Source organism: Scophthalmus maximus, chromosome 15, assembly GCF_022379125.1.
Source record: "Scophthalmus maximus strain ysfricsl-2021 chromosome 15, ASM2237912v1, whole genome shotgun sequence".
In the NCBI taxonomy this organism is placed as follows: domain Eukaryota; kingdom Metazoa; phylum Chordata; class Actinopteri; order Pleuronectiformes; family Scophthalmidae; genus Scophthalmus; species Scophthalmus maximus.
Window position 1 is genome coordinate 13,790,001 of NC_061529.1, and position 23,308 is coordinate 13,813,308.

Sequence of the window (23,308 nt, forward strand, 5' to 3'; positions counted from 1 at the left end):
TTTTTTTAAATCAAACATTATCTTAAAAGGACTAATACATATTACACCTCCATTTAGGTTCACCAACATCAGCGGATCATTGCCTTCCTCGCATCTCCATATCATCGCCCCCCAATGTGCACATGTGAGCAACATTGTTTGTCTCCTCTGTCACATGGCATCATGTACAATAACATAAGAGTCGTGTTTGTGGCAGTAGGATTGGCAGCTATTGCTAGAAAGATATATTTTGTGACAATCGTGCACTTGATTGTAAACTTTCAACCCCTGTTCCAACTTTTAACTAACTGTTTTGCTTTGACAAATGGCCTTAACGCTGCGGTTTATGTGTGTCACTCTGATTTCCATTAGTCCTCGTTAAGGACAATTTTGTGAGAACCCCCTTAAATGTTTTAATCGGTTACATACAATTAGACCATGTTATGGAAACCTGTGAACATGGCCCCCTCGGTTCGATGTAGGGCCCCCCAGGTCCCTCTTGCCTGGGGCCCCCAGAGTCCCTTTGAAACGCCCCTGACCACTTGTCGCCGCCCTTCTCCGTCACTCGTTCCACCCGCAGACTCGCGGTGCACATGCGCAGTGAGAAGGCCCGGGCGCTGTCCGTTGTGCTGAAATGACGCGCTGGGAGTGGCGCAGCCAACAGGTAGCAAGAGGTCGAGACCATCCAAAACAAAACTGCTACATCTCTTATCTAGGCTGATGGCTGAGGTCACTAGTTTTTATCCGCGGATTGGAAAAATGACATAATTCACGGACAAAATCCATTGATGGTCTTACCCAATATCTAACACAACCCAAATGCTGTGCACTGTGGGTAAACACTTTGCAGAAACAACATCCGGCTCTCCATGTGCGCAACAGAGTGGTGTGTGTGTGTGTGTGTGTGTGTGTGTGTGTGGTTTTCTTCTCGGGCTGCTGCACACACACACACACACACACAGCTGCTGCTGCTGCTGCTGCTTCTTTAAGAGCCACCGCCCGCCCCCTCTCCTGTATTTTTAGCTGAGCCAGCCGCTTCATCTGCTGGATTTGCAGCTGTGCACCGTATGCAGTGATCTCACGGAATCCTCTCTGATAGATGACATGAAATCTCCTCCTGCAGACTCGCCGTGGGACCGCGCCGCCGGCCGTTCCCGGGAAACGTCGTGCGAGGGAGACGTCCGTCCCGCCGCTGCCGGACCCTGAGACGCGCGCTCAGCCCGCGGATGCTCGATGTCCATTATGAAACGCAACGGTGCACCGGGTGTCGAGTGTCACGCGCAGCGCTTTTGACATCAAGTGAATTACAAGAAATCAATTTAACTGCAAAGAAAAGACCTGCCCGTCTTCTCCTGGACTGTGGATAACAAGAAGCCTTCAAGACGGAGGGGGTGGTGGAGCATCGAGGAAAGAACAGGGGCAACATGAGGGAACGGGACTTCATGCCCAATATGGAGAGGGGCAAGCCTGCCACTTACACGGGGGACAAAAAGGCTAAGATGGCTGCTAAGACGAACAAGAAGTGGGTGAGACTGGCCACTGTCTTTGCCTATGTGTTGTCCGTGTCCCTAGCAGCCATCATCCTGGCGATCTACTACAGCCTCATTTGGAAACCAACTAGCGCATCCTCTGCGGGGAAGCCGGGGGTGCACGAGGAGGTCACCGCCGCCGCCGCCAACACCTCAACCAACGGTTCCGCCAGTGGCAGCGTGTCCGAGTGGAACTCCACGCAGACGGGACAGCTGTCGGCCAACCACACCAGGCTCGGCCGGGCGTTCCAGTGGGACGACATGGCCGAGAGCGCGGCCGTCTCCCCGCGAGCAGCCGCTGCGCACTCGCGGCGGGAGGACGGACTCTACACGTCCCCCCGCGGCCACACAGACGCGGAGAGACCGGGCGAAGAGGCGCACGCGTCCGAACCCCGGCTGAGCCAGCGGCTCATCCCGTCAGGCACCGGGGAGACGACTCATGGGGAGGAGGAGGAGGAGGAGGAGGAGGAGGAGGAGAGGCGGGCGCGCAGCCGGGGTGCAGGGGCGACTGACGCACGCGACCCCGAGCAGCAGCAGCCGGCTGCGGATTCTGCCACTGCCCCTCCGACGAGCCGAGCGACCGGGGCCTGATCCCTGATCCCTGATCCCCCCAACACACACACACGAGGACTCAGTGCCGCAGGTCGGATAACACACAGGCCCTCTTCTTAAAACTAATACTGCAGATTCCCTTGTGGATGTTGAACTGCACACATGAACTGATATCTCGCCCTTGTGACTGACAAAAGAGGAATCCTTGCTTCTTCTATCAACACTGATCCCCCCCTCAACAATAACTATGCGTTGTTGTTGTATTTTCTGTTTTCATTTTAGGCCATCAGTATGCCTTAAACATCAGAGTGTGTGTGTGTGTGTGTGTGTGTGTGTGTGTGTGTGTGTGTGAGTCTCCTTTACCTCGGACAGCTTCTGAGGCACTGACCTGCCCCTGCCTGTGGACAAGACTGCCATAGTCATTTTGTCAAACTAACGGGACAAAGGCTCCAAAGATGCTTTTGATTTTGTTGGACATCAACATGTCTCGCGGGGCAGACAGCGCCTCACATCACTGCCATCCACCGGCTGCTCTCAATCAGCACTACTGCGTTAGTTGCATTTTTAACATGTAGACTGTACTTTTTTCCTGTTCATGGATCAAACCTGGATTCCGAGTAGAAGAACTGCATTGTTGAGTTATGCTCAGGTATGTGCATACAGCCATGTAAATGTATTGTGTGTTTCGGTCATGTACATACAGGGCAGGCGTACATCTTTTAGGCCTCGATAAACTTTTAGTGTAAGTAGAGGATTTTTAATAAAGTTACAGTATGTATAATAGATAGAACTATATCACAAGGTACAAATAAACATCCTTAGAAAATGACTCATTCTGTGGTTTTATATAACCCTGTATATTAATGATATTTTATTTATTCACAGTCAGAATGCGTGATATACATTCAAACCAATGTTGGGTTTTTCCTAACAGCCAGCGTTTTAGGGGGAAAGTCGGATGGATTTTAAAGGAAGTGCAGCTCACTTCGGAGTGTAACAACATTGTGCACATTGATGCGAAGAAGTAGGTTCTGCATTAATAATACAAAGTACAAAGAGCAGTCCGTTTACGGTCAGTCTTGTGATCTGGGCGTTCAGTCCAATTCTGATGAGGGGCCCTTTAATGACTTGGGTGAACTGTGTGTGTGTGATCAGAGGGACTGTCCACTCCTCACAGAAAGAGACGCATTCATCTCCCAGTCCGCCACAGTTCACTCGCTGCACCCTTGACTGAAAACCACTTCACACAGTCACATGTTGCATGAAGTGGAAGTGAGACACCCCACCCCCACCCCCCATGCACTCACCCGTCAGCATGTGAGGGAGGCGTATCGATTCGAGAGCTCTGTTGTTGCTCAGTAGAAAAACAGAGAACACATTACACAAGCCTGCGCTTGGTGCTATTTCTGGTCCAGCTCACTCTGATGAAAAAAAAAGGACTGTTCGGCTGAAAGGTCTGTGTTTCTGTACTGGCGGTGACAAGCATCGTTTACTATCACACTGAAAATAAAACTGCTCACTTCTTTTTTTTAATGCTGAGCAAGACAGTGTGATGTTAACGGCGATGGCTGCCGCGTTAAGGTGACAGGTTTTCGGAAACAAAGCCAAGGTATGTGCGTGGTGAGCCAAACAGGAAGTCCATTCATCAGGGGAGACAGCATAAGACGCAAGCATCTCCCATGTGAGTGTGTGCACCGGAAAAATGTAAAACAGAGTGTCCATAACACAGTGACAGGCCTGTCAATTCTGCAGCGGGGCTCTGTTTGGAGAAGGGCCTTGACAGATGCATTAACAGTGCCTCACAAGGCTTCTCGTGACATATGCCAGGAGTAATGACTGACCTATTGATGAAGGAGTTCGTCAGAATCGACAGTTAGTGCTGGACGCTACTCCGGACTCGGGACGCAGCATCTGACCTTGTGACTCTTGAACTCGCTCACCCAGGCAGATGATTACATTATCTATCTGTGAAATCATTCTGGAATGAGATTCATTTGTTTACGTTGTTAACGATTACAGATCACATCATATCTTTAGACAGGAAATAATAAAAAAAAAAGCACATTTATCAAATGATTTAGAAACAAAAATATATTATATACATAAAAGCTAGTTGTGATAGTGCCATTCCTGACCTTTTTCATACTACAGTTGTTTTTTATACTGCAGCTGTACTGGTCCCTTTAATGCTAGAGGGGCTGCTCTCAGTGACCCATAGACTGTATAAGGCAACACCTGTGGAGGAGGGAGGGGTAGTTGTGTCCAGAGCGGGGAGGCCGGAGGTGAGGCCGACCGAGCATTTGTTTTGGTCCCAGATGCTGGTGACGGTGACACACAGTTGATTGATAGTGGCGATCAATATCTTGCATTTAACCTTTAGCGATCATCCTCCAGATATATTTTTAGACATATAAATGTGTCCTATACGTTTAACTAACATTCATTCGTTCATTGAAAAATGAGAAATCATTTTTGGCCTTAAAAGTTTAACCAGAGACACGAGCCCATTCTGGGCTTAAGTGCACTCCTCGTTGTGTGAATGTGCATGTTGGTTTGCGAAACGTTAAAACACAGTCCTGCTGTGCATGTGCGTCCTAAACCTAGATGTGAAGATGAACACAATGGAACTTTTCACCGTCAGTGTAAAAGTGAACACACACACACACGTCATCTAGTATCAAACTACTTTGCGTAGTTGAAGCTCAATCGTAGAGCAAAATTTAAAATAAGCAAAACACATTTTTGAGTAAAGAGAGTGGATTATATTCAGCTAAAACTGTTTTCCCCACCAGGTTTGACATTTGTGGGGGTGACACAGTACAACCAAGCGACCTTTCCAACAAATCTGAAGGGATTAAAGGCCCTTCATTGTTTCAGCGAGACACCATCACAAAATGTATATCAATATCACAATGTTGTCTTGCTGTGCAGGGGAACAATATGAAGTCAGTGAACAATAGATTTTTCAGTTAACAAAAAGGGCAAATGTAAGGAGTTATGCATTTTAAAACAAAAGTGAAGCCGTGCGTATCCAGGCACTGTGTTGCGTGGCTTTTGGGGAGTTTAATAATATAGCCTCAAGACCTTTTTAAAAAATAAATGCCATTCCTTTTTCAATCATTCCTAGTTAACTGAAACACTCCAACACATAACTGATAAATATGATGTAGATTAGCCACTAATACTAATATTATATGGTATATATAATATCATCATACAGGTAAATGAAATGTTCAGTCTGTCAAGGTGAAAAGGTTAAAAAAAATGTTGGAATACATGATTTTAAAGCTATACTGTGGGACAACATGTCTGTCCCATTTCAAAGTATTAGCTGGGAGAAACAAATTGCATCATGTGTAGCTAACTACATTTGCAATTTTTTACCTATATTTATTTTTAAGCTGCAGAAATGAAAACTAAATGACGTGCTCCAACAGAATATTAAATCAAACATTTCCATTAACGTTGTCGATACTGAGCCTTTGACCTGATTTCTAAAGTGCCTCTTCCAAAAAAGGAGCCACTCACCATCAGTATGGCAGACATGGCACATGAACATCATGTCGCCCAGTCTCCTGCCTCCTGCCCAAGGGGATGGAGGGAGGGAGGCGGGTGGTGGCTGATCGTGGCAGCTGCTGAGGCGTGGTTGTTACATCCAGAACCATGACAGGGCCGGGTTCAGGGGTGCGGGGTGGGGGAGAGTAGTGACGCACGCGCCCAGTGGGGACTGCCAACCTGTCCGTGTGAGGTCCTGTCAGGGTCGCAAGGCCGGCCCCAGAGCTCTTCCACTTAACCTACATCCATCAACGGTAAGGAAACAAAGAGCCTTCGACTGCTACCTTCAGCGCAGGGCTAACAAGAGGCACCATAAAAACCGGGAGGAACATCATCGGAGCGATGCAGACTTCCGCTTAAAACTGTAGATTTGGCATTTTGTGAAATGAGGACATTTACTCCACTGTGACATCTCAAACTACTGTCGAAGAAACTTTTCCCCGAGCCACAAATTTCAAACCAAGGACCAAAACAAAAAGCCTATTGATGCATCCGAAAAAACGGGCACCCAGCAATGTGCGGTCCAGAAGCTGCTTTGACCAAAAGCTCGAGCTCTTTTTGATTTTTTTTTTCTCCTCAGGAAGACTTCTGAAGCTCCACTGCACAGTGCAGCTGACATAATCCTACACTGCCCCTTCAATGCTTTAGTACAGCCTACTGCGCTTAATTCCATAATACCAACACCCCCACGGTAGTGCACTGTTGTGTCAGACACTCCAAACTATTAGCCAGCTTTGCACCAAAGTGAACCAGCAGTGATATGGACAGGAACAGTGTGTTTCGTTATCTCATCGGAAAACCGCGCGGCATGTGGGCAACTGCAGAAAACACAACATTATGGTTATGTTTCGAGGAGAGTGAGTCAAATCAATTTTAATTATTATATAGCACCAAATCATAACAGACCTCAGAGCAGGCCTAGACAGTAGCCTACAATATTACACAAGGCAGAAAGCCTCCGTGGCAGAAGGCTGCTGTGGAGACGGCCTCGGGAGGAGATAATTACAATAGTGGCACCTATGGGAGGTCCCACCTGTAGAGGTGCGAGGCCGCCTATTCTAATTCAACAGCCCTGCAGAGAGCGCATCTGAAATTAATAAACTCCAACATGAGTTGCTGCAATGTGCTTGACATTTCTGCCTGCTGAGATTCACCACAGAGGCCGTGTATTTTGATTTTGTATTTTATCTATTAGGAGAATGAATTAATAGGCATGTATGGTGTCGTCGCATGTAGCAACGTGTAGAGGGTGACGGCGCGACAAAATAAGGCCAGTCATGCTTGGAGAACTTTAAATACAGAAAAACTTTATTGAAGATCTGTATGCCTCCTTCCTTCCAAATTGTTCTGCAGTCGATGAAGCTAAGCATGAGGCCTCTGGACAGTAAAAGGCTGGGGGTCACAGACATTCATACAAAGGCACACACATACTGTACATTCATTCCTTCCTCATGAGTGTGTGTGTGTGTGCGTGTGGAAACACAGAGGACAAGTCTCAAACACCTCCTACATTTCGTCACTTCAGTGAGCTGATAAGGCAGATGTCTGGAAACTAAATGGACAAGTGCAAGGACAAACCGCTCTATGGATGTAGGTCCTGAAAATCCCTTTCACTAAACGGAATCTCGCAAGGAATTTCATAGTGTTTCAGAGGTGATCTACACGACTTGCTTTTTAATGACATGTTTATTTTACCACTCAGTAAAGTTTCCACATATGATACAGAATAAGGCCCCTACTCAAGGCTGGACTGGCCCTGAACATTGTAACCTGCCTCTCTCTTTTTCCCCGTGTGCTTCTACTAGATTCTCGATGGTTTGTGTTTGATGCAGCCTCATGTTGAGGCTGACAGTGAACATGCTCTGAGCCGCAGAGCCCTATGTCGTCTACTTCCGTTACACAACCGTTTACTAAACTGTAGCGAAAAAAGCCAAGTCCTCCTCCGAGGACAGAGTTCTTGCGAGGCTTCTCATCATAGTTTTCGCCGATACTAAAAAACACAACAGTAGGCTGGCAATAAATAAAAACAGATCCATACGCGTCACAGAGGATAGAAAACGGGCCACTATAATGCACATAGACATCGTTCTAAAACCGTGTCAGATTTGCGGAAAAATCACTCTAGGTAACATTCTGTTGTCCAATGGGGAGGCAAATAAATAAAATCAATAAAAATAATCAATAAAATCACATGAAATAAAGGTACAGCCTCGGTATTGAAGAAGCCAATATGCAAGGCACGACATCAGACTGAACCCCTTTTTAAAAGTGTCAGCTGTGTTTTTGTTTTTTTTGTGATTATAAAAGAGAAGAAACGACACCACAGTGTCAGGAGGGAATTGCCGCTGAAATCCCAGTGTTTTGTCTACGGACTAAAGGCTGAATCCTCGGGGACCCGGATAATGTATCTTCGGCGGAACAAGCCTGTCTGTCCCACAGGGGTGAAAAAAGAAACAAAAGGCCTGAACAGGGAGAGAAGATTGGACACTGTTCCGCCCTTCTGCTCCGAGACTCTTCACACTGGCTGTTTGAGAACAACACGAGCAAACCATTACTCAAACAATGGTTTAAGCCCTGAATTGTTTTTTGATTCACAACCATGACTATTTTCTCTCCTGACCACTGTCTACGTTGGCAAAATTTGACGTTAAATTGCAATTTCATGAAGTGTAAGAAAAACATTAAATAAGAGTCTGAGGGAGAGCAGACTCAAAAAACAAAAAACAATTCAGGGCTTAAACCATTGTTTGAGTTGTAAATCGAGAATCAAGTCCTACAGTGGGAAGCTGACCATTACCTTAACAGTATGCACCAGTGATTTACACCTGCACTTCTACGAAGGTCACATAGAGAATAGTCTAACTCTAACAGAGGCCAAGGCGTCTTGACTTTGTGCTTAGTATGGGGCAAGTTCCATTAACACTGGATACTGTAATTCCCAAAAATGCAATTTTAGAGCATTTATTTTTGTCTGCTCATATCAGCCAGCTAGACACCTCCCCCAGTTTGTAACACTGGCTTTTTTGAATACATTTTGGGTTTTCATAACTGGGAAAAACTCAGCGAAATGAGCATGACATCATCTGGATTAGTCTCTTAGACATGATGGGTCTCTTGTCCCAGGCTGTGTCGCACTAACCATGACGCACATGGTAGTAAAATCAGTGTAGAGACTTCATGCATAAAAATGTTCCTAATAGCAAACACATTTATGCCATGTGTTAATGTTTTGGAAAACTTAACAGTATCTCTGTCAGTGTCCACTAAGACAACAAGTCTCAAATGTGGCCTTCAATAATAAATTGATTTCCAATTCAGGTAAGGACACGGACTCATGCTGGAAACAAATCATTTCTTTCTAACGCAGATTTGAGTGTAGAAATACAGACTCTACTCTGTAGGTGCCGATTCTACTGTATCATCACATACTGTGATGCAGATTTTATTATTCCATTAATGAAAATACCTCGAAGGCAGAATCAGGCACAAGATGACGTGTCTGTGGCTGTAGTTTCTTTGCCAAGGCCTACTAGCCTCCTGATATGTACCTTGAAATGTTGATACACATGTAAACATTCAGTGATATTGCACTCGAGCAGCATACTAACAAACTGTGTAACGTGTCAGTGCACATACTTTATATATCCATAAAGTGCTTGGATCTAAGAATAATTGAGCAGGGAAAAGGTTCACCATTCCTATGTCAAATGTTTGATATTTGAAAACTTCAGTGGGTGGGCACATGCCACAGCTAAGAAGTGAAACCACGGGGGTTTTTTTCGCGTGTAAGCCGTACACTCGGTATCTCAAGAGAGCAACCTGAAGCAAGATGAAGCATCCGAACGCAAAGAGGCCTCGGCTCTGTGTCGCCGCGTTTTGGTTTCAGCGTTTCCGCCCTGAAAATGTCGCTCACACAATCTTCCCGTGCTCTCGTGCCTGCAGAAAAAAAGAAAGAAAACATACACAAAAATGTATTAATCAAAGCTGTAATCTCTGTTCTATACTCCACAGTATTTTGATTTATCTCAGGCCAGTCACTTTCCTTCTGTGCAACCGATTTAAGGTCGTATATCACCGGGCTGTTTCAGTGCTGGATGAGATGAAGAGGCCTTCTTCCCTGAGATTGCTTCTCGAAACAGGCCTCCCAGTAAGTAAATATACTTAAACTTAAAATGGATATTACAGCCTCTCTCTCTTCTTCAACTTAACTCCTCATCCATTTGCACTTCCCTTCTTCAGGCCATTTACACATCCATTGATCCCCCCATCCCTCTCCCTGTGGCCCCCACTGACCTTGTCACTGCTGGTGCAGTGCGTCGGGTGTGTTTCCCCCGACTCCAGGCTCAGGACAGACAGTCCGGAGTCTATTAGCTCCTCTAGGTGAGAAAACCAACATCAACGTAGTTATGTATCGTCCAGATGTGCCAGCAGAGGAAAATGTGAGGGCCACTGAGGCTATTTCATACCTGCGTTCGTGTTGCTGATATTGCACTTTGCAAGCTCTACAGGCTGGACAGAGGCGGCACGTGGAGAGGCACTGGCTTTTTCAGCAGGGGGGTTGTTGGGAGCTGTGGGGGGATTGCTTCCTTGTTCAGTACATTCAGTGTCAGAAGTCTGCTGTTGGGCTACGGGAGAAGCAGACGGCCCACCTCCCTGGTCCCGAGGACTGCCCCCATCCAGCTGCTGTGGCCCTCGGACTTCCTGTTTGTGCGTTTCAGGCGAGGATCCCGGACTTCTTGATTCTGAGCTGGCAAAGTCCTGAGATCCTGTGGTTTGCCCCGTGTGAGCTCCGCGGATGAGCTCCTCTGAGAACCGTACTTTCTTCTCCGAGCTCCGAGGGGGCGAGGCCTCTGCTCGCCCCTGAGTGACGGCGTCCTCTCCTGCGGTTCCAGCTGACACAGGAGCTGTGGACCCACTCACTTCCTCAGACGCACCCGGCAGGTCCGGGCTGGGCGACAGCTTCGTTTTCGTGTCCTCAACTGTCGGATCTTCTACGTCGACATCATCTGTGAGGACATCAAGTTCCTCCAAGTATTCCTCCAATGTCGTGGCAGAGATCTGAGAGATGAGAACAACAAATTGGGTGTTTTTGCTCTCTCACTAACACATGTTCACTGTTCATATTCACACAAACAGAGATTTCACTTCTCACCTCTAGGTTCTCTCCTTCTTCATCTGTGTGCCATCTGAAAAATGAAGGGACTTCGATCAAGTGACTTCTAGAACAGTAACAGTGTGAGAGTAGTGATGTCACTCTTAATTTCATAAAAAAATGTTTTGCTCTCTGTGGAGAATTAGATAAAAAGATCGGCACCATGTCCGTTTGACAATTTGACACCCTAACTCGGCCTCCCGTTGGTAGCTTCGTATTTAATCGTATCTTCTCATCTCGATCGCGACAAGTGAGCAAATAAGCAGATTTCTCTCTTTTCACATTGCATAGTCACGTAAAAGACAGGAAAAGTAGGTAACTCATGAGAAATGTGGATAACGCTTTGGATACAGTAGCTTAGCTCTAGCAAGCTGAGACTTGGGCCTCAGCTGTGGTCGTACAAGTGGCCTGTGTCCGACCTGTCACTAGGCCAGGATCTATTGCCAGCTGGGACAAAAGCACATCCTGATAACTTTATTCACATTGTTCAATGACTCCTACCTACGGCCGCCACCGAGACAAACCACCTGGCACATTACATTTCCACACTGAGAGGGTTATGATGCCGCTCTTCCAGGTCTGTGGTCTCGTGGCTTTCTTGAGATTATAAGCAACCGCTTGTGTAACAGCACAACCCGACAGCCTCCTCAACAGACAGCACAGTCGCTTGTTTCACAACAGGGGAAAAGCTGGAGGTAAAACACTATTATTTTTTTAAATGAACGCAGTGACATGTGAATGAGGCCTTCTGGGTTACAGTCAGCTGCCACAATTTGTAAATCATGACGTCCAGGGGAATTTGTACATTAGGGCCCAGTGCAGGGGAAACAAAGTGCGTTCACAACCAATCCACATATTTCATTAGCCATAGTAACTTTTTCTCTTAACAGTTCATTGAGGCTGTGGTGAAGGAGACACTTCGAAGGTTGAATCAAGTTTAAGATCAGGCGGTGTGTTTTTTTTGTAGAGTGCCACACTAGATCATGTTTAGCCGTCACTGACCTCCTGGCCCTCCCAGTCAAACGATCTTTTCCTTTAGCTTTGCTGCTCATCACAAGCACATTCTTATTTCCCTTGTCTTTTCCTCGTTTCTCATGACCTAAGACAGGAGAAGTCGCAATTAAATCACAATTTACATACAAAGTAATCACAAGAGTATTTTTGTATTAGTTTCCTCAATGTGTGGGCTTACATTTTGTTAAATTGGAACTTTTTTCCAAGCTGATATCCCTCCAGTTTACAATGTTTATTGAATTTCATTCATAATTCATTAGCTTTGGTGTACAATATTTGACAATATATTAAAGCACGAAAGAACTAATCAATAAACAATATTCAAGTGTGGGATACCTCGCTGGTCCATATTTCCCCTGGGTTGTCCTCTTCTAGCATTTCTTCCACCTGGAATTGAAAAAAATAATAATAATTCATAAAACTAAAAAGACCAAGATAACAATTTATCCAACCTTTTTTTTTTATCAACATGCTTTGATAACAAAGGTCTATTTCTCATGCTCTCAGTTTGGAGCATGTCTCACCTCTGCTACAAGGCCCCCAGTCTCTATCAGGCAGGGATTTGTCTGGAAACCTAAAAGCAGAGGTGCACAAAGACAGACACACACATTTTCTTTGAGGGGACATAACAGCTCATCTACGCCACATTCAAGTATCATCATTGGACATTTATCAAGGGCCTTTAGCAGAAGCAATAAGAGGTTGTTGGGTTTTATCTCCACCCGTCTCACCCTTTCATTTAACATCCACTGAAACCACCTAGATCGTTGAAACAAAAACACATTTCCTCTTCTGTTCTTACTCTGGGGCCTTGTTTAAGCCTCGCCAAATAAGGCAAGGCATTCCGTCCCTTATCCCCAGCTAAAAATAGACACTGATGTTGGATGCTCCTTTAAACAGCACATTCATTTACTCAGGATATTTATTTGTTCAGCAGGTTTGTCACCTTTTGTACTTCAGCCCAGTTTCCAATCCCAAAAATGCTTAAAAATAGTGTTTTTTCCCCCATCTATCATTTTGGGGAGTTATTGTGTGATTTCATGAAGGAATGGGAGGGCGGGCTTTTTGTGTGTTTAACATACTGCTCGTGGGCTTTAAAAATAGAGCAAGTCTTCAAAATTTAAAATACACAGCAAAGTAATAGTGATACAATTTGCATACAATGGCACATTTCACCTCAGCAGTAATCATTTTGTGATGTAACCACTGATGTAATACTGTGACTTGATTCAGTCTTGTGATCATGTGGCGTCTAATCCAGGACGCTCATCTAATGGACACTTCCACTAAATGATCTAACTAGAAAGACACAGGCTGTTCTTCAAGGGTAGTTTCCTCGTTATCTACTTCTACACTTAAATTACATTATTGTAGCGGATTAGCTAATGAAGCTGATCTTTACGCAGACCACTACTATGGCACTATAATTCAACTTTAAGAAAAGGGCACTAAGTTAAACCTTCTGACTTTTATTTTTGCTATTTACTTAATATATCTCTAATTAGTCGTTGATTTTTTTTTTAATCCCCCAAAAAACAAAGTGCAAAAAAACTAAATTTAGAAATAATGTTAGCTGGGTCATGTTTCTCCTGGGAAAACCACAATTTGTCAGTTTTTACATTTCTATTCATGCTCAGATTGCACAAACCAGACATAGCATTTCAATAAGGGAGCTTTATAGATGCTGGGTTTATGCCCAAGCCTAAACTAAGCTAAATATTTTTTTTGCAGTTAAATAAGTAAATTTGAGACCAGGGGGTAAATACTTACTACAATTGCTAACTGGCCAAATAAAGCTCTACTCTCCATTTGACAACCAGCACCAAGTGTCGCCTTCATAAGGCAATACTGAAGAAGAAGAAGAAGAAGAAGAAGAAGCCTACTCAGTTAACATTTCATGGGCAAAGATTGAAAAAGAAGATTTCCTCATTACAAAAATAGAGGGAGATGTAATATCAGCCGGAAGAGCAGCTATGTGAACCCAAAGTGCCTTGGGAAAACCGAGTTCTAAGAAGTCTCACATGTTCTCAGTTTTGTCCACATCCCATGCCCTCCTCCACTGGCCCTTCGAGTTTTTATGGCGCGCCACTCTCTCCTTGTCAATCTGCTCGCGCTCTCTCTTCCACCTCACATACTCCTCCTGCTCTTCTTTCAACGTGGGGATGTCGAGGTCTGTGCTGCCATGCAGGCTCTCGGGCTCCTACGTGAACAAGGAACACAAGTCAGTGGGTTTTGATGCATGAAAAAGCAAGAAGCCTTATAAATTAAGATTTATATCAGTGTACATATATCAGTCCGCTCATCAGTAGAGAGCCACTGGCGTTGACTAAATCAAATCACCCGCACCACTCAGTGTCACACTATAATCTGTTTGAAGCATCGTTGTACACAATAATCAGAGCAATGTATGGGAAACAGCTAAACAACATCCTCTCATGGGTGGTCATAAACAAGAACCGCTTTTCATCTTCTAACACATAATTCAACAGCAGGGCGATGTGCAGATCAGTCAGGAAAACATAAAAAGGGAACAAACAAGCGGATTGTGGTCCTTCCATGCATTCTGCAAATGCCAATTACTGCCTCGATGTAAATACTAATGGTTGCCTCGAGGCCCAGTTAGCTCCCATTTGATTACAAAAAGTGCATTATTTGTCTTCCGCAGTGACTGCGAGGCAACACAATCAAAACATTGTCGAGACAATATGCCAGACAGAAATGCAGTGTACTGTAAACGCAATTAGGGTCCCCTTCCTCCTTTCCCGTCTTAATATGCTCATTGATTACTGCGATGAGAGCAGAGAGAATCGCTGACTAATTCTAAAGGGAGAGGAGCAGCAATCTGTGAGAGAAAGTGCCTGTCAGTGTTCGTTGGAAGAAGAGGATGATGTCGATGTCAAGACAGACAGACAGACAGACAGACAGACAGACAGACAGACAGACAGACAGACAGACAGACAGACAGACAGACAGACAGACAGACAGACAGACAGACAGACAGACAGACAGACAGACAGACAGACAGACAGACAGACAGACAGACAGACAGACAGACAGACAGACAGACAGATAGATAGATAGATAGATAGATAGATAGATAGATAGATAGATAGATAGATAGATAGATGGATAGATAGATAGATAGATAGATGGATAGACAGACAGACAGATAGATAGATAGATAGATAGATAGATAGGTACTTTATTGATCCCAAGCTGGGAAACTCCGGGAGAGAGAATATTTAGATTGTGTGTTACAAAGAATACATAAAACATCTACATGCTTCTCTGCATGTTATGTCCAACAGAAACATAAAGAGACAACACAGTCAGTACAAAAAAACAAATGTGCTGGGTTATGTTTTCCCCTCAGGTATCAACCAATCACAGTCAAGTAAACATGTTGCCTCTCTGCTCGTAGGTTTTGGCGAACATAGCATCTGTGCTCATCCCTGTGTTTTCTATTTCCTCTCCGGGCCCCTGGAGTATGTCAAGGCACACAGGGGACGGCACTCCTCACATGTTCCGACAGGCCGCCGCCTGCTGCCACCCTAGCCGCCCCTGCTAATTAGCCCTTTTCAATTACTCGCCTGCATGGGGCCTCACTGGGGGGTTGTCAGGGGCAAAGATAGGTACGACGGACGTAACACAGAGAGTGTGGGTATGATGCAGAAAGAGGAAGAGCAGGACTTGGTGACAAACTTAGATAGTTTAGTTATTGAATAGTGATAAAAACTTATGATTTTTGCTATTTTGCTGACCCTGCACTTGTTTAGGGCTGAATATCCCTGCAGAGGTTCAGAGTTTATTTTATGAAACCAAAACAGTTTCGCTTACGCAACACCTGCAAAAAACTCTGCATTTTATTTCCTTTCGCGCTCACTCAGCTTAGACTGGAGAGCAGGAAACGCACGCAGAGCCAGAGGGGCATGAACAGCATCACTTGTCATGTTGCTTGTTCGGCGGCGCTTTGAAGCTCGTCCTGTTTATCGCACGTCTGATCTGTGAGGCAGCTCTGAGCTACTCCAGCAATGTTTCCACGCGAGGCCAGTGGGAGGCAGACGGGGACGAGGCCTAGACAAGGAAGGTGTGCATGGCGACGCGTTGTGCCTTTTCACATGTGTGGGATGGGGATGCAGCCAATAATTGCATTTCTGTGTTTATATGGTGACTTCTTTCTTTTTCTGTCTGTGAATCATGTGCCCAATGTGAGCTGGAAAAACAACCTTTGACCTCTGAGGTGTTTTTAGTGAATCAATATCCATATAAAAAAATACGTTGATATCTGTGTGTGTGTTTGCATTGTGCTACCTTGCATTGCTCCAAAAGTCTGTGGTGCTCCCCGTCGTGCTTCTGCCCCTCATCCTGTCAGAGGAGAGACGAGAAACAGAACGATTAACATAACAACAACAACAACAACAACAACAACAAGGGTGACGCAGCAGCTTGTTGCCATCAATCACACGTGGTTGTAAAGAGTCACATCACTGCTACAATAAAACACTAAAGGCCAATCAAGCAAGTCCACAGGCTCATCTGAAGAGAAAGATCAAGAGGCTTGTGCTGCCTCCAAGTGGACTGAGGGCGTTACAGCGCAACTCGGCACTCGTTTGGTTTTAAACATCCACAATGCAACAGGGTCATCAGAGCAGGGTGTAGTCACCTGACTGCAGGTAGAGAATATTGTGAATTTTGTCTGTGGTGTATTTCTGACGGCATGGATCATGTTGCCATTACAACAACACTTGCATCAACAGTCATGGGGGATAAAGAGAAAAAAAAGCTGGGTAGAGTGGTTTAGTACGAATACAGACAATGACACCCATCCGCCCACCCAACACATGCACGCACGCATGCACGCACACACGCACGCACGCACGCACGCACACATGCACACACACACACACACAATGTAGTTTAGCATTTACGCATGCAGGAAAGACCCCTGGCTACCATGTTTCTTTTCTCCTCTCCCCTCACACTTCTACCTCTCTCCGTCGACGACCCTTCCTGGCACCGTGCCAGGTCTCTGTGGCAGCATAATGGGGCTTTTCACAGACGAGAAGGCAGTCGCATGTTAATTAGATCAAATCGACCCTTTCAGGACGGTGGGAATGGGGACGCAATTGTGCCAGAGGAGGGCAAAGGGAACCGGAGGCTGGAAACAGACAGTGGGCTGCATGGAGCCCTCTCCCTCTTTTTCTCCCTCCTTGTTTTCCTCTCACTCTCTCTCTTTCTGGGTTTCCTTTCTCCTCTCACTGTTTCTCATTAGTGTGAAATGACGTCTAGTCTTCCAGGCGTTACAATCTGACGGGGACACTGCCACACAGCCACACCCTTCCCACAGACTCATTGTTTATTTCCAGGGTGTCTGGTGCAAACACACACTCACACTCATTTGAAAAGATATTGCAGACGCAGGGCTACAGCCACAGCAATGTGCAGGTCATCATGGATCTTTTACATACAAATACTTTTGTAATACCAGATAGATAGTGCATGACATTCCCTCCTCCCACATCATCCAGCTGTGTTCTCCTCCTCATAAGCCACGTTAAAATGAAACTGGTTATGTAAACAGCGGACACGTGGAAGCCAGGTCTGGGATTCACAGATGACTGCTGCGCTGGCGACTGTTCAAGTGCTGATTCAATCCACATGACGAACAAAGGGGGGGACAGACGGAGCGGACCAGAAATAAAGGCGAGAGAACAAACGTGTTCAGCCCCTAGATTTAGTGCACATTAGCTCCGGCAGGCCAGTGAGCGGCACTGCAGCCAAATCGGACAAGATATGTGTGTGTCGACGTATTCAGAAAGAGGCTTCTCTTGTGTTGTGTCCAGAGTCCCCTCCTGTGACTGTGTCTGTGTTCACAGTGGTGAGGCTTTTTGCTGCTTATCGAGTTGGCCACTAGTGTGTGTGTGTGCGTGTGTGCTTCAGACTGAGGTAGAGCAGCTGTTACAGACTATCTACGGGGGGGTGGCGGCATTTCACATCCCAGCTGGGGGAAGTGCATGTGTCTCTGCCAGTCTGCATTAAACATAGGATCTCAAACATACAGTATATAGTAAAGCGATTGATATTACAAGGGCTTTCTCCTGTCTCACTATATAGCTGATATCGCGACCTTTAGTTGAGCCGCTATAGCCTCTATCCATCCTCCATTAGTCTCCGTGGCACCGGAGGGGCTCTGTGAACTTTTACAGCAGACTCCACAAACCCAAAGCCATCCGCGCACAGAGGCCGGGTGATTTATCATTCGCTAATGATGCAACAAAAAGATCCTTAGGGGGAGAAAGATATGCTAAATATCCATGAGTGTGATCACACCAAAAAAAAGTCAAAAGTCATCCGGGCCTTTTGAAGATTCTCAATTTGTTTTCTACGTTCTTTGTTCCACACACCGACACCTCTGTTCGCCGCCCCCTTTCACTAATCCCACACCAGTCAGTCACAGCCCCAGCCCACCTCCTGTCCAAAACCATTGTGCTCCGTCACTGGAGGGCTGTGGCCAGCCGACATGTCTGACATCTATGTAAAACATGTCAGTGCAGCGCGCAGAATGGGGGGATGTGAGAGTGCAGGCAGACAGCAGGGTTTTAGACACCGAAGCATGTGATCGCTGGAGTGTTCAGTGTGCCTGATTCAAACCTCTACTGCGGTGTTTCTCTTGGGCGTGTGAGGTGGCTGTTTCCCCCTCCCAGCCGACTCCGCGCGCCTCGCATGTCCATCGTCTGCGGGGCTCTTGACGTCCGCGGGGCCCAGCCTCTTCTCAAGCCTCTCACTCACCACCCTCTTGCCCTGGAGAGACGGTTACTCGTGTTGTGAGTGTCGTAACCGCAGCCTGGTGCTTTGTGTAACAAGAGCGCCGGTGCATATCATGTCTGGATTCTTATTTTGAGTGTGCAAATAGAAAAATTCTAACATTGATTATGGGCAGTAATCAAAACATGACATGACACGTAGAGACAGAGACCTCTAGCACACATTTAAACTTAAAATGACATTGTTACATTACCATGCTAAAATCATATCTCTTTGAACAGTGATGTCATTATGTTGGTCAGTTCACAACTTGCGTCCACTTCAGACGCAAGAATTAAATATTAGAACAAATATTGGATGTGTTGTCCGATAATATGGTACAGATATCAGTGCTCATCCCAGAGAATGTGTCCTAATGACTTTTGTGATACCAAGATTTTTTCCCTTTAAAGCTAACAGGCTTACATTTTAAACTAAAAATTTGGTTTGTGACCTGATTTCCATTAAAACTAATGGTAATACAGTCTCATGTCAGCCTCATCTGTACATTGTGTTTAATGCTAATTACAAATTTTAGTATGATATGGTATCCTAATAAAACAGGCTAGTCAGCCTTTTTTAATAACTATACCATGAGTTTACATATTTATGTGTATATGAGTATCATTGGATTATGTACCCAGAATTCTTGTCCATTCATATTGTAAAGTAACTGGAACCCAAAATCAAGCACTGAACAGTGCACTGCATATAAATTAAAAACTATGCAAGCTATCGTACTTGTTTTCTACCGGAAGCCTTCTGATTGTTTACTATACTGCTTGTATAAACTGCACTCATTGATTTGAATGAGGAATTACTTTTTTTGATGTCAATAAAACTACAGGGGTTTCGTGTTCCATATTTTTCCCTTGTCACATCAAGGGGATATTGGCAGTGCACTGAATTTACCTTCTTGCCTGCCATGGTGACCGTTAGCTGCTTCCTGAGGCCCCGACCAGCGGCCTGCGAAGGGCCCTCTTCCCCCCTGTCAGGCCCCGCCTCCTGCTGCCCTTTCCCAGCCGGTGAACCATCGCTGAACGGCTTGGTCACCACCACGCGACTGTCCTGCTTCAAACCAAACAGGGGAACGCGTTACAACGTGTACTCTATTACATCCTCTACAGAAAATCTATTTACCATATGGTCTGTAAAGTATAAACGGCAACAGTTTTCATATCCGTCACCTCATATTGCAGGCACTCACACTGGTGGACTTGCTGATTGTGATGGTAAGATCATCAGCTTTGCCCTTGCGGCTCTGCAGTGCCATTCCTTCCTCCTCTGCCCTCTTCTTGTCCTCCTCCACCTCCTAAATGCAACTCAACGAAAACAATGAACTAATCAGGAAGCCTGAGAGAGCAAGCGAGACCATCACGGGAACATACTTCAGACTTGCATTTCTACTCTGAACGTCACAGATACTTCTCTGCCCCGCGAGCACTTGTCCTCACCTTGTACCTCTTCATGAGCACTTCATTCTTCCTGCGGAGAGCCTCGATCCTCTTGTCCAGCTCCGAGTCCCTCCCAGGATCCCTCTTGGGCAGCATGTCACTGGGAGTCTAGGAGAGAACACATCAGATTATTAACACGCACCAAAAAGTACTCTCACGTCTTCTAGAGTTGTGTTTCAGCACAAATGTGTTGATATTTTACAGTTGGAGCTTTGTTCTGGTAATCCTGTGACATTTTCCAAAGCGTGCATGTTTCACTACCAAAGAAACACTTTTTCCAGCAATTAACTCCATCTAACACAGCTCTCAAATGATAAATGTTGGCTGAACACAAACTTTGTCAACATAAAAAAATCGAAAACGGGTTATATTTTAAATTCGAGAAGAAGATATCAGTCAGAGAACGACAGAGCAACAAATCCAACAAGATATTTTATGCCGGCTCTCAGGACTGGTTAGATTAGCATACTACTAATACCCCACTACTTCTACACGCATTCCGGCCATTGAATAGATAAAAGGTCTCCATAAAACAAGCGTTAAAATTTGTATAATGAAGTCTGTCTTAGTTTCTACTCCATTCATAAGCTAAGAAGTAAACTAATCATTGATGCATGGTCGATCCAAGTGATCAAATGTCTTGTGTCCACTCCATAGCATGTGCTGTGATAACACACCCTCACACCCACCACACCCACCACACATGGAGCATTCATCACGGAGCTCAGTTACACAGGCAGCATGCATATGCAGAGCATCCTAAGCATCCCGATGCGGTCAGCAAGGGCATTCCTCCTCCCACAGCAAGGGCCCCCATATTGAAAAATCTCCGCAGAGGCAGCTGCTGACGCGTTCGAGAGCTGCTGCCGAAGTTGAAGAGCGCTCAGACGTGAGCAAACGCAACGACACTGAGCACACGGCCGCCGGCAGGTCAGGCCAGGCGCGTGACATGTCAGAGATGCCAAAAAGCTGCGGTAAAAACCCCTGCATAGAATGTTTTAAAGGACGAGTTAGACATTTTGGGAAATACACTTATGTGCTTTCCTGCCAAGAGTTAGATGAGTGGACTGATATCAACCTCGTGTCTGTAGAGTCGTGACAGGCAGCAGAAATAGTCTGACACATCACCACCCGACGAGCCACACACACACACACACACACACACACACACACACACACACACACACACACACACACACACACACACACACACACACACACACACACACACACACACACACACACACACACACACACACACACACACACACACACACACACACACACACACACACACACACACACACACACACACACACACACTTTTGTATGGATTAAACACAATAGTTGAATGAGCTTTAAAGGTTGTAGTGTAGTGTAAGTTTTGTCAGCAACAATTTTCTCGGATTTATGGAATAAATCTTTGAAAAGATGAAATCGGATTTTTCTGCCGTCTCATCCCTCCCTCTATCTGAAGTCCACGGATTTCAAGCCAGCACCAAATCTCTCATCATGTCTTCAAAGGGGTTTTCAATCATCACAGAAAGAGTAGTACTCTGATAATCCTCAATGAACAACAGTCTCTCAACTCAATCGGCTAAATCGAGTGTTTGGCCATCTGTTGTTCCTCACAGCCGAGGAGACAACGACAGAGACAAAAGTTTGCCACTGGTCTTTGTCGAAACTGTGAAACAACACAAAATTTATTCTGTTTGCACACCCGGTCCAAGTTACCCCGAGGGTTCACATCTTCTCGACAGAGGCAGGAAACAGCCGTGGTATAGTGAGTCAGTCATACTCCACTGTTGCCTCAGTGACAACAAGTGCGTTGAGGCTGCCCCTCTGTGATTTTACTGGCTGAGAATGATGACTCACAGCTCGCAAGCGCACAAAGACCATCACGTTGGGCCTGCGAGGAATTCTTCTGTGCTTTTTCCTTCGGGCCACCACTGGAACGCCTGCAAACACTGGCTGCCACTGAGAAGGTGAGTTCAACTACTGCACTCAGTGTCAGCACACATATTTTGTAAAGCAGCAAAAACATCCTCAGTCCAGATGCGTCTCGAACCTGCTTTGAACCTGCAAAGGCACAAGGGTGCATGAGAAAAAGTTGGGACTCACTCGAAAGAGGCGGCAGGCTGCGGAGCGTTTACCTCACAGCTTGGAGTTGTCAGGGTATCCAAACACAACAGACCATGAGGACATACCACCGAGAATAGGCGCAAGGGAGAGACACGCCGCTAACTCTGGATCTCAGCGAGGCCAATGGCGGTGACTGAAGTGAACACCGGCCTCCACAAACCAAAGTGGGGAGACTGTGTGTGGGGACCAACCTCTCTGGGTTCAGCAGCCGCCCAGTTCTTTGATTGTGCAGCAGCAGCAGGGGTAACGTAACGTACGTACACACACACACACACGCACACACACAGACACACACACACACACACACACACACACACACAATATCACAAAACACACAGAGACGCTGTGGATCTGCCAGTGGACGGCACCCCATGCCCGGACAGGCAGGCAAAAGGGGGAGGAGGGGGGCCCCGCAGAGAGAAAGCTGCCAAGGCTTCCTTCCTACCCAGCATTCCTGCCACCTACAGGAGCAACAACAGGGGAGAGAAAGAGGCAGAGACACCACTGAATCGCAGCCGAATCTGCGACAGAGCTCTGGGAGGAGCGGGGGGGGGGGGGGGGGGGGGGGGGCGGGGGAAGCTAATACCAGAGACGAGAGAAGGGAACTGGAGGGATCGGGATGAGGAAGGGAGAAGGGGAAGGAGAAAGAAGGAACTCACGGGTCTCTCCATGTCAGCGGTGGGAGCTGGGCTGAGTCCAGGCGCAAGGCAGCCGAGGCGGCAGAGAGGACTGCCCGGAGTCCACGATCATGCCTCGATTACAATGAGCCGAGTTGGGCACGCAGCCAAGACGTCTAACAAATGCACAGAGCCCCCTGTTAACAGATTTCACAGCACCCACCCGCTCGTCCACCCTCTCTCTCTCTCTCTCTCTCTCTCTCTCTCTCTCTCTCCAACCCTCCCACCCTCCTGCACATATGCTCTCTCCCTCTCTCCCTCTCTCCCTCTCTCCCTCTCTCCCTCTCTCCGTCTCTAAAGCACTTGCTCTTTCCCCTCCTCACTTATCCACTGCTCAGAACATACACGTGAAATCTCGTCACCCTCTCCACATGCGCACATTTATTTTCTCTCTCTCTCTCTCTTTATGCATGTGTGTGTATATATAGACAGTAAATTTGTGGGCATGTA

At 46.1% G+C, this 23,308-nt stretch overlaps 2 protein-coding genes and 1 long non-coding RNA gene across 9 annotated transcripts; 2 read left to right on the forward strand and 1 right to left on the reverse strand.

Moving 5' to 3' along the window:
- The first annotated feature begins 627 nt into the window (after window positions 1–627).
- Window positions 628–2,889, forward strand: LOC124849371. Its single transcript, XR_007029786.1, has 2 exons — window positions 628–898; window positions 2,370–2,889. It is a non-coding gene; the product is annotated as an uncharacterized LOC124849371 (long non-coding RNA).
- LOC118286623 lies at window positions 966–2,889 on the forward strand. The gene has a single exon (XM_035611188.2). The coding sequence runs from the start codon at window positions 1,404–1,406 to the stop codon at window positions 2,097–2,099; it is 696 nt and encodes a 231-aa protein (XP_035467081.2). The 5' UTR covers window positions 966–1,403; the 3' UTR covers window positions 2,100–2,889.
- A 4,012-nt stretch (window positions 2,890–6,901) lies between these two features.
- LOC118286429 (coiled-coil domain-containing protein 9B) lies at window positions 6,902–23,057 on the reverse strand. Of its 7 annotated transcripts, none has more exons than XM_047327223.1 (15): window positions 22,841–23,057; window positions 22,373–22,642; window positions 20,040–20,147; window positions 19,793–19,897; window positions 19,498–19,656; window positions 18,433–18,582; window positions 16,093–16,146; window positions 13,803–13,981; window positions 12,306–12,355; window positions 12,118–12,168; window positions 11,770–11,866; window positions 10,768–10,801; window positions 10,082–10,673; window positions 9,909–9,991; window positions 6,902–9,551 (listed from the first exon to the last, which is right to left on the reverse strand). In XM_047327223.1, the coding sequence occupies exons 3-15, from the start codon at window positions 20,133–20,135 to the stop codon at window positions 9,525–9,527; spliced, it is 1,677 nt and encodes a 558-aa protein (XP_047183179.1). In that variant the 5' UTR covers window positions 20,136–20,147; window positions 22,373–22,642; window positions 22,841–23,057; the 3' UTR covers window positions 6,902–9,524. The 7 variants fall into 7 exon arrangements, with proteins under 7 accessions (XP_047183179.1, XP_047183177.1, XP_047183176.1 ...); XM_047327221.1 differs by lacking the exons at window positions 22,373–22,642; window positions 22,841–23,057 and adding exons at window positions 21,915–22,118; window positions 22,193–22,365 and having other exon boundaries at window positions 19,498–19,653; XM_047327220.1 differs by lacking the exons at window positions 22,373–22,642; window positions 22,841–23,057 and adding exons at window positions 21,915–22,118; window positions 22,193–22,365.
- Window positions 23,058–23,308: the final 251 nt, after the last annotated feature.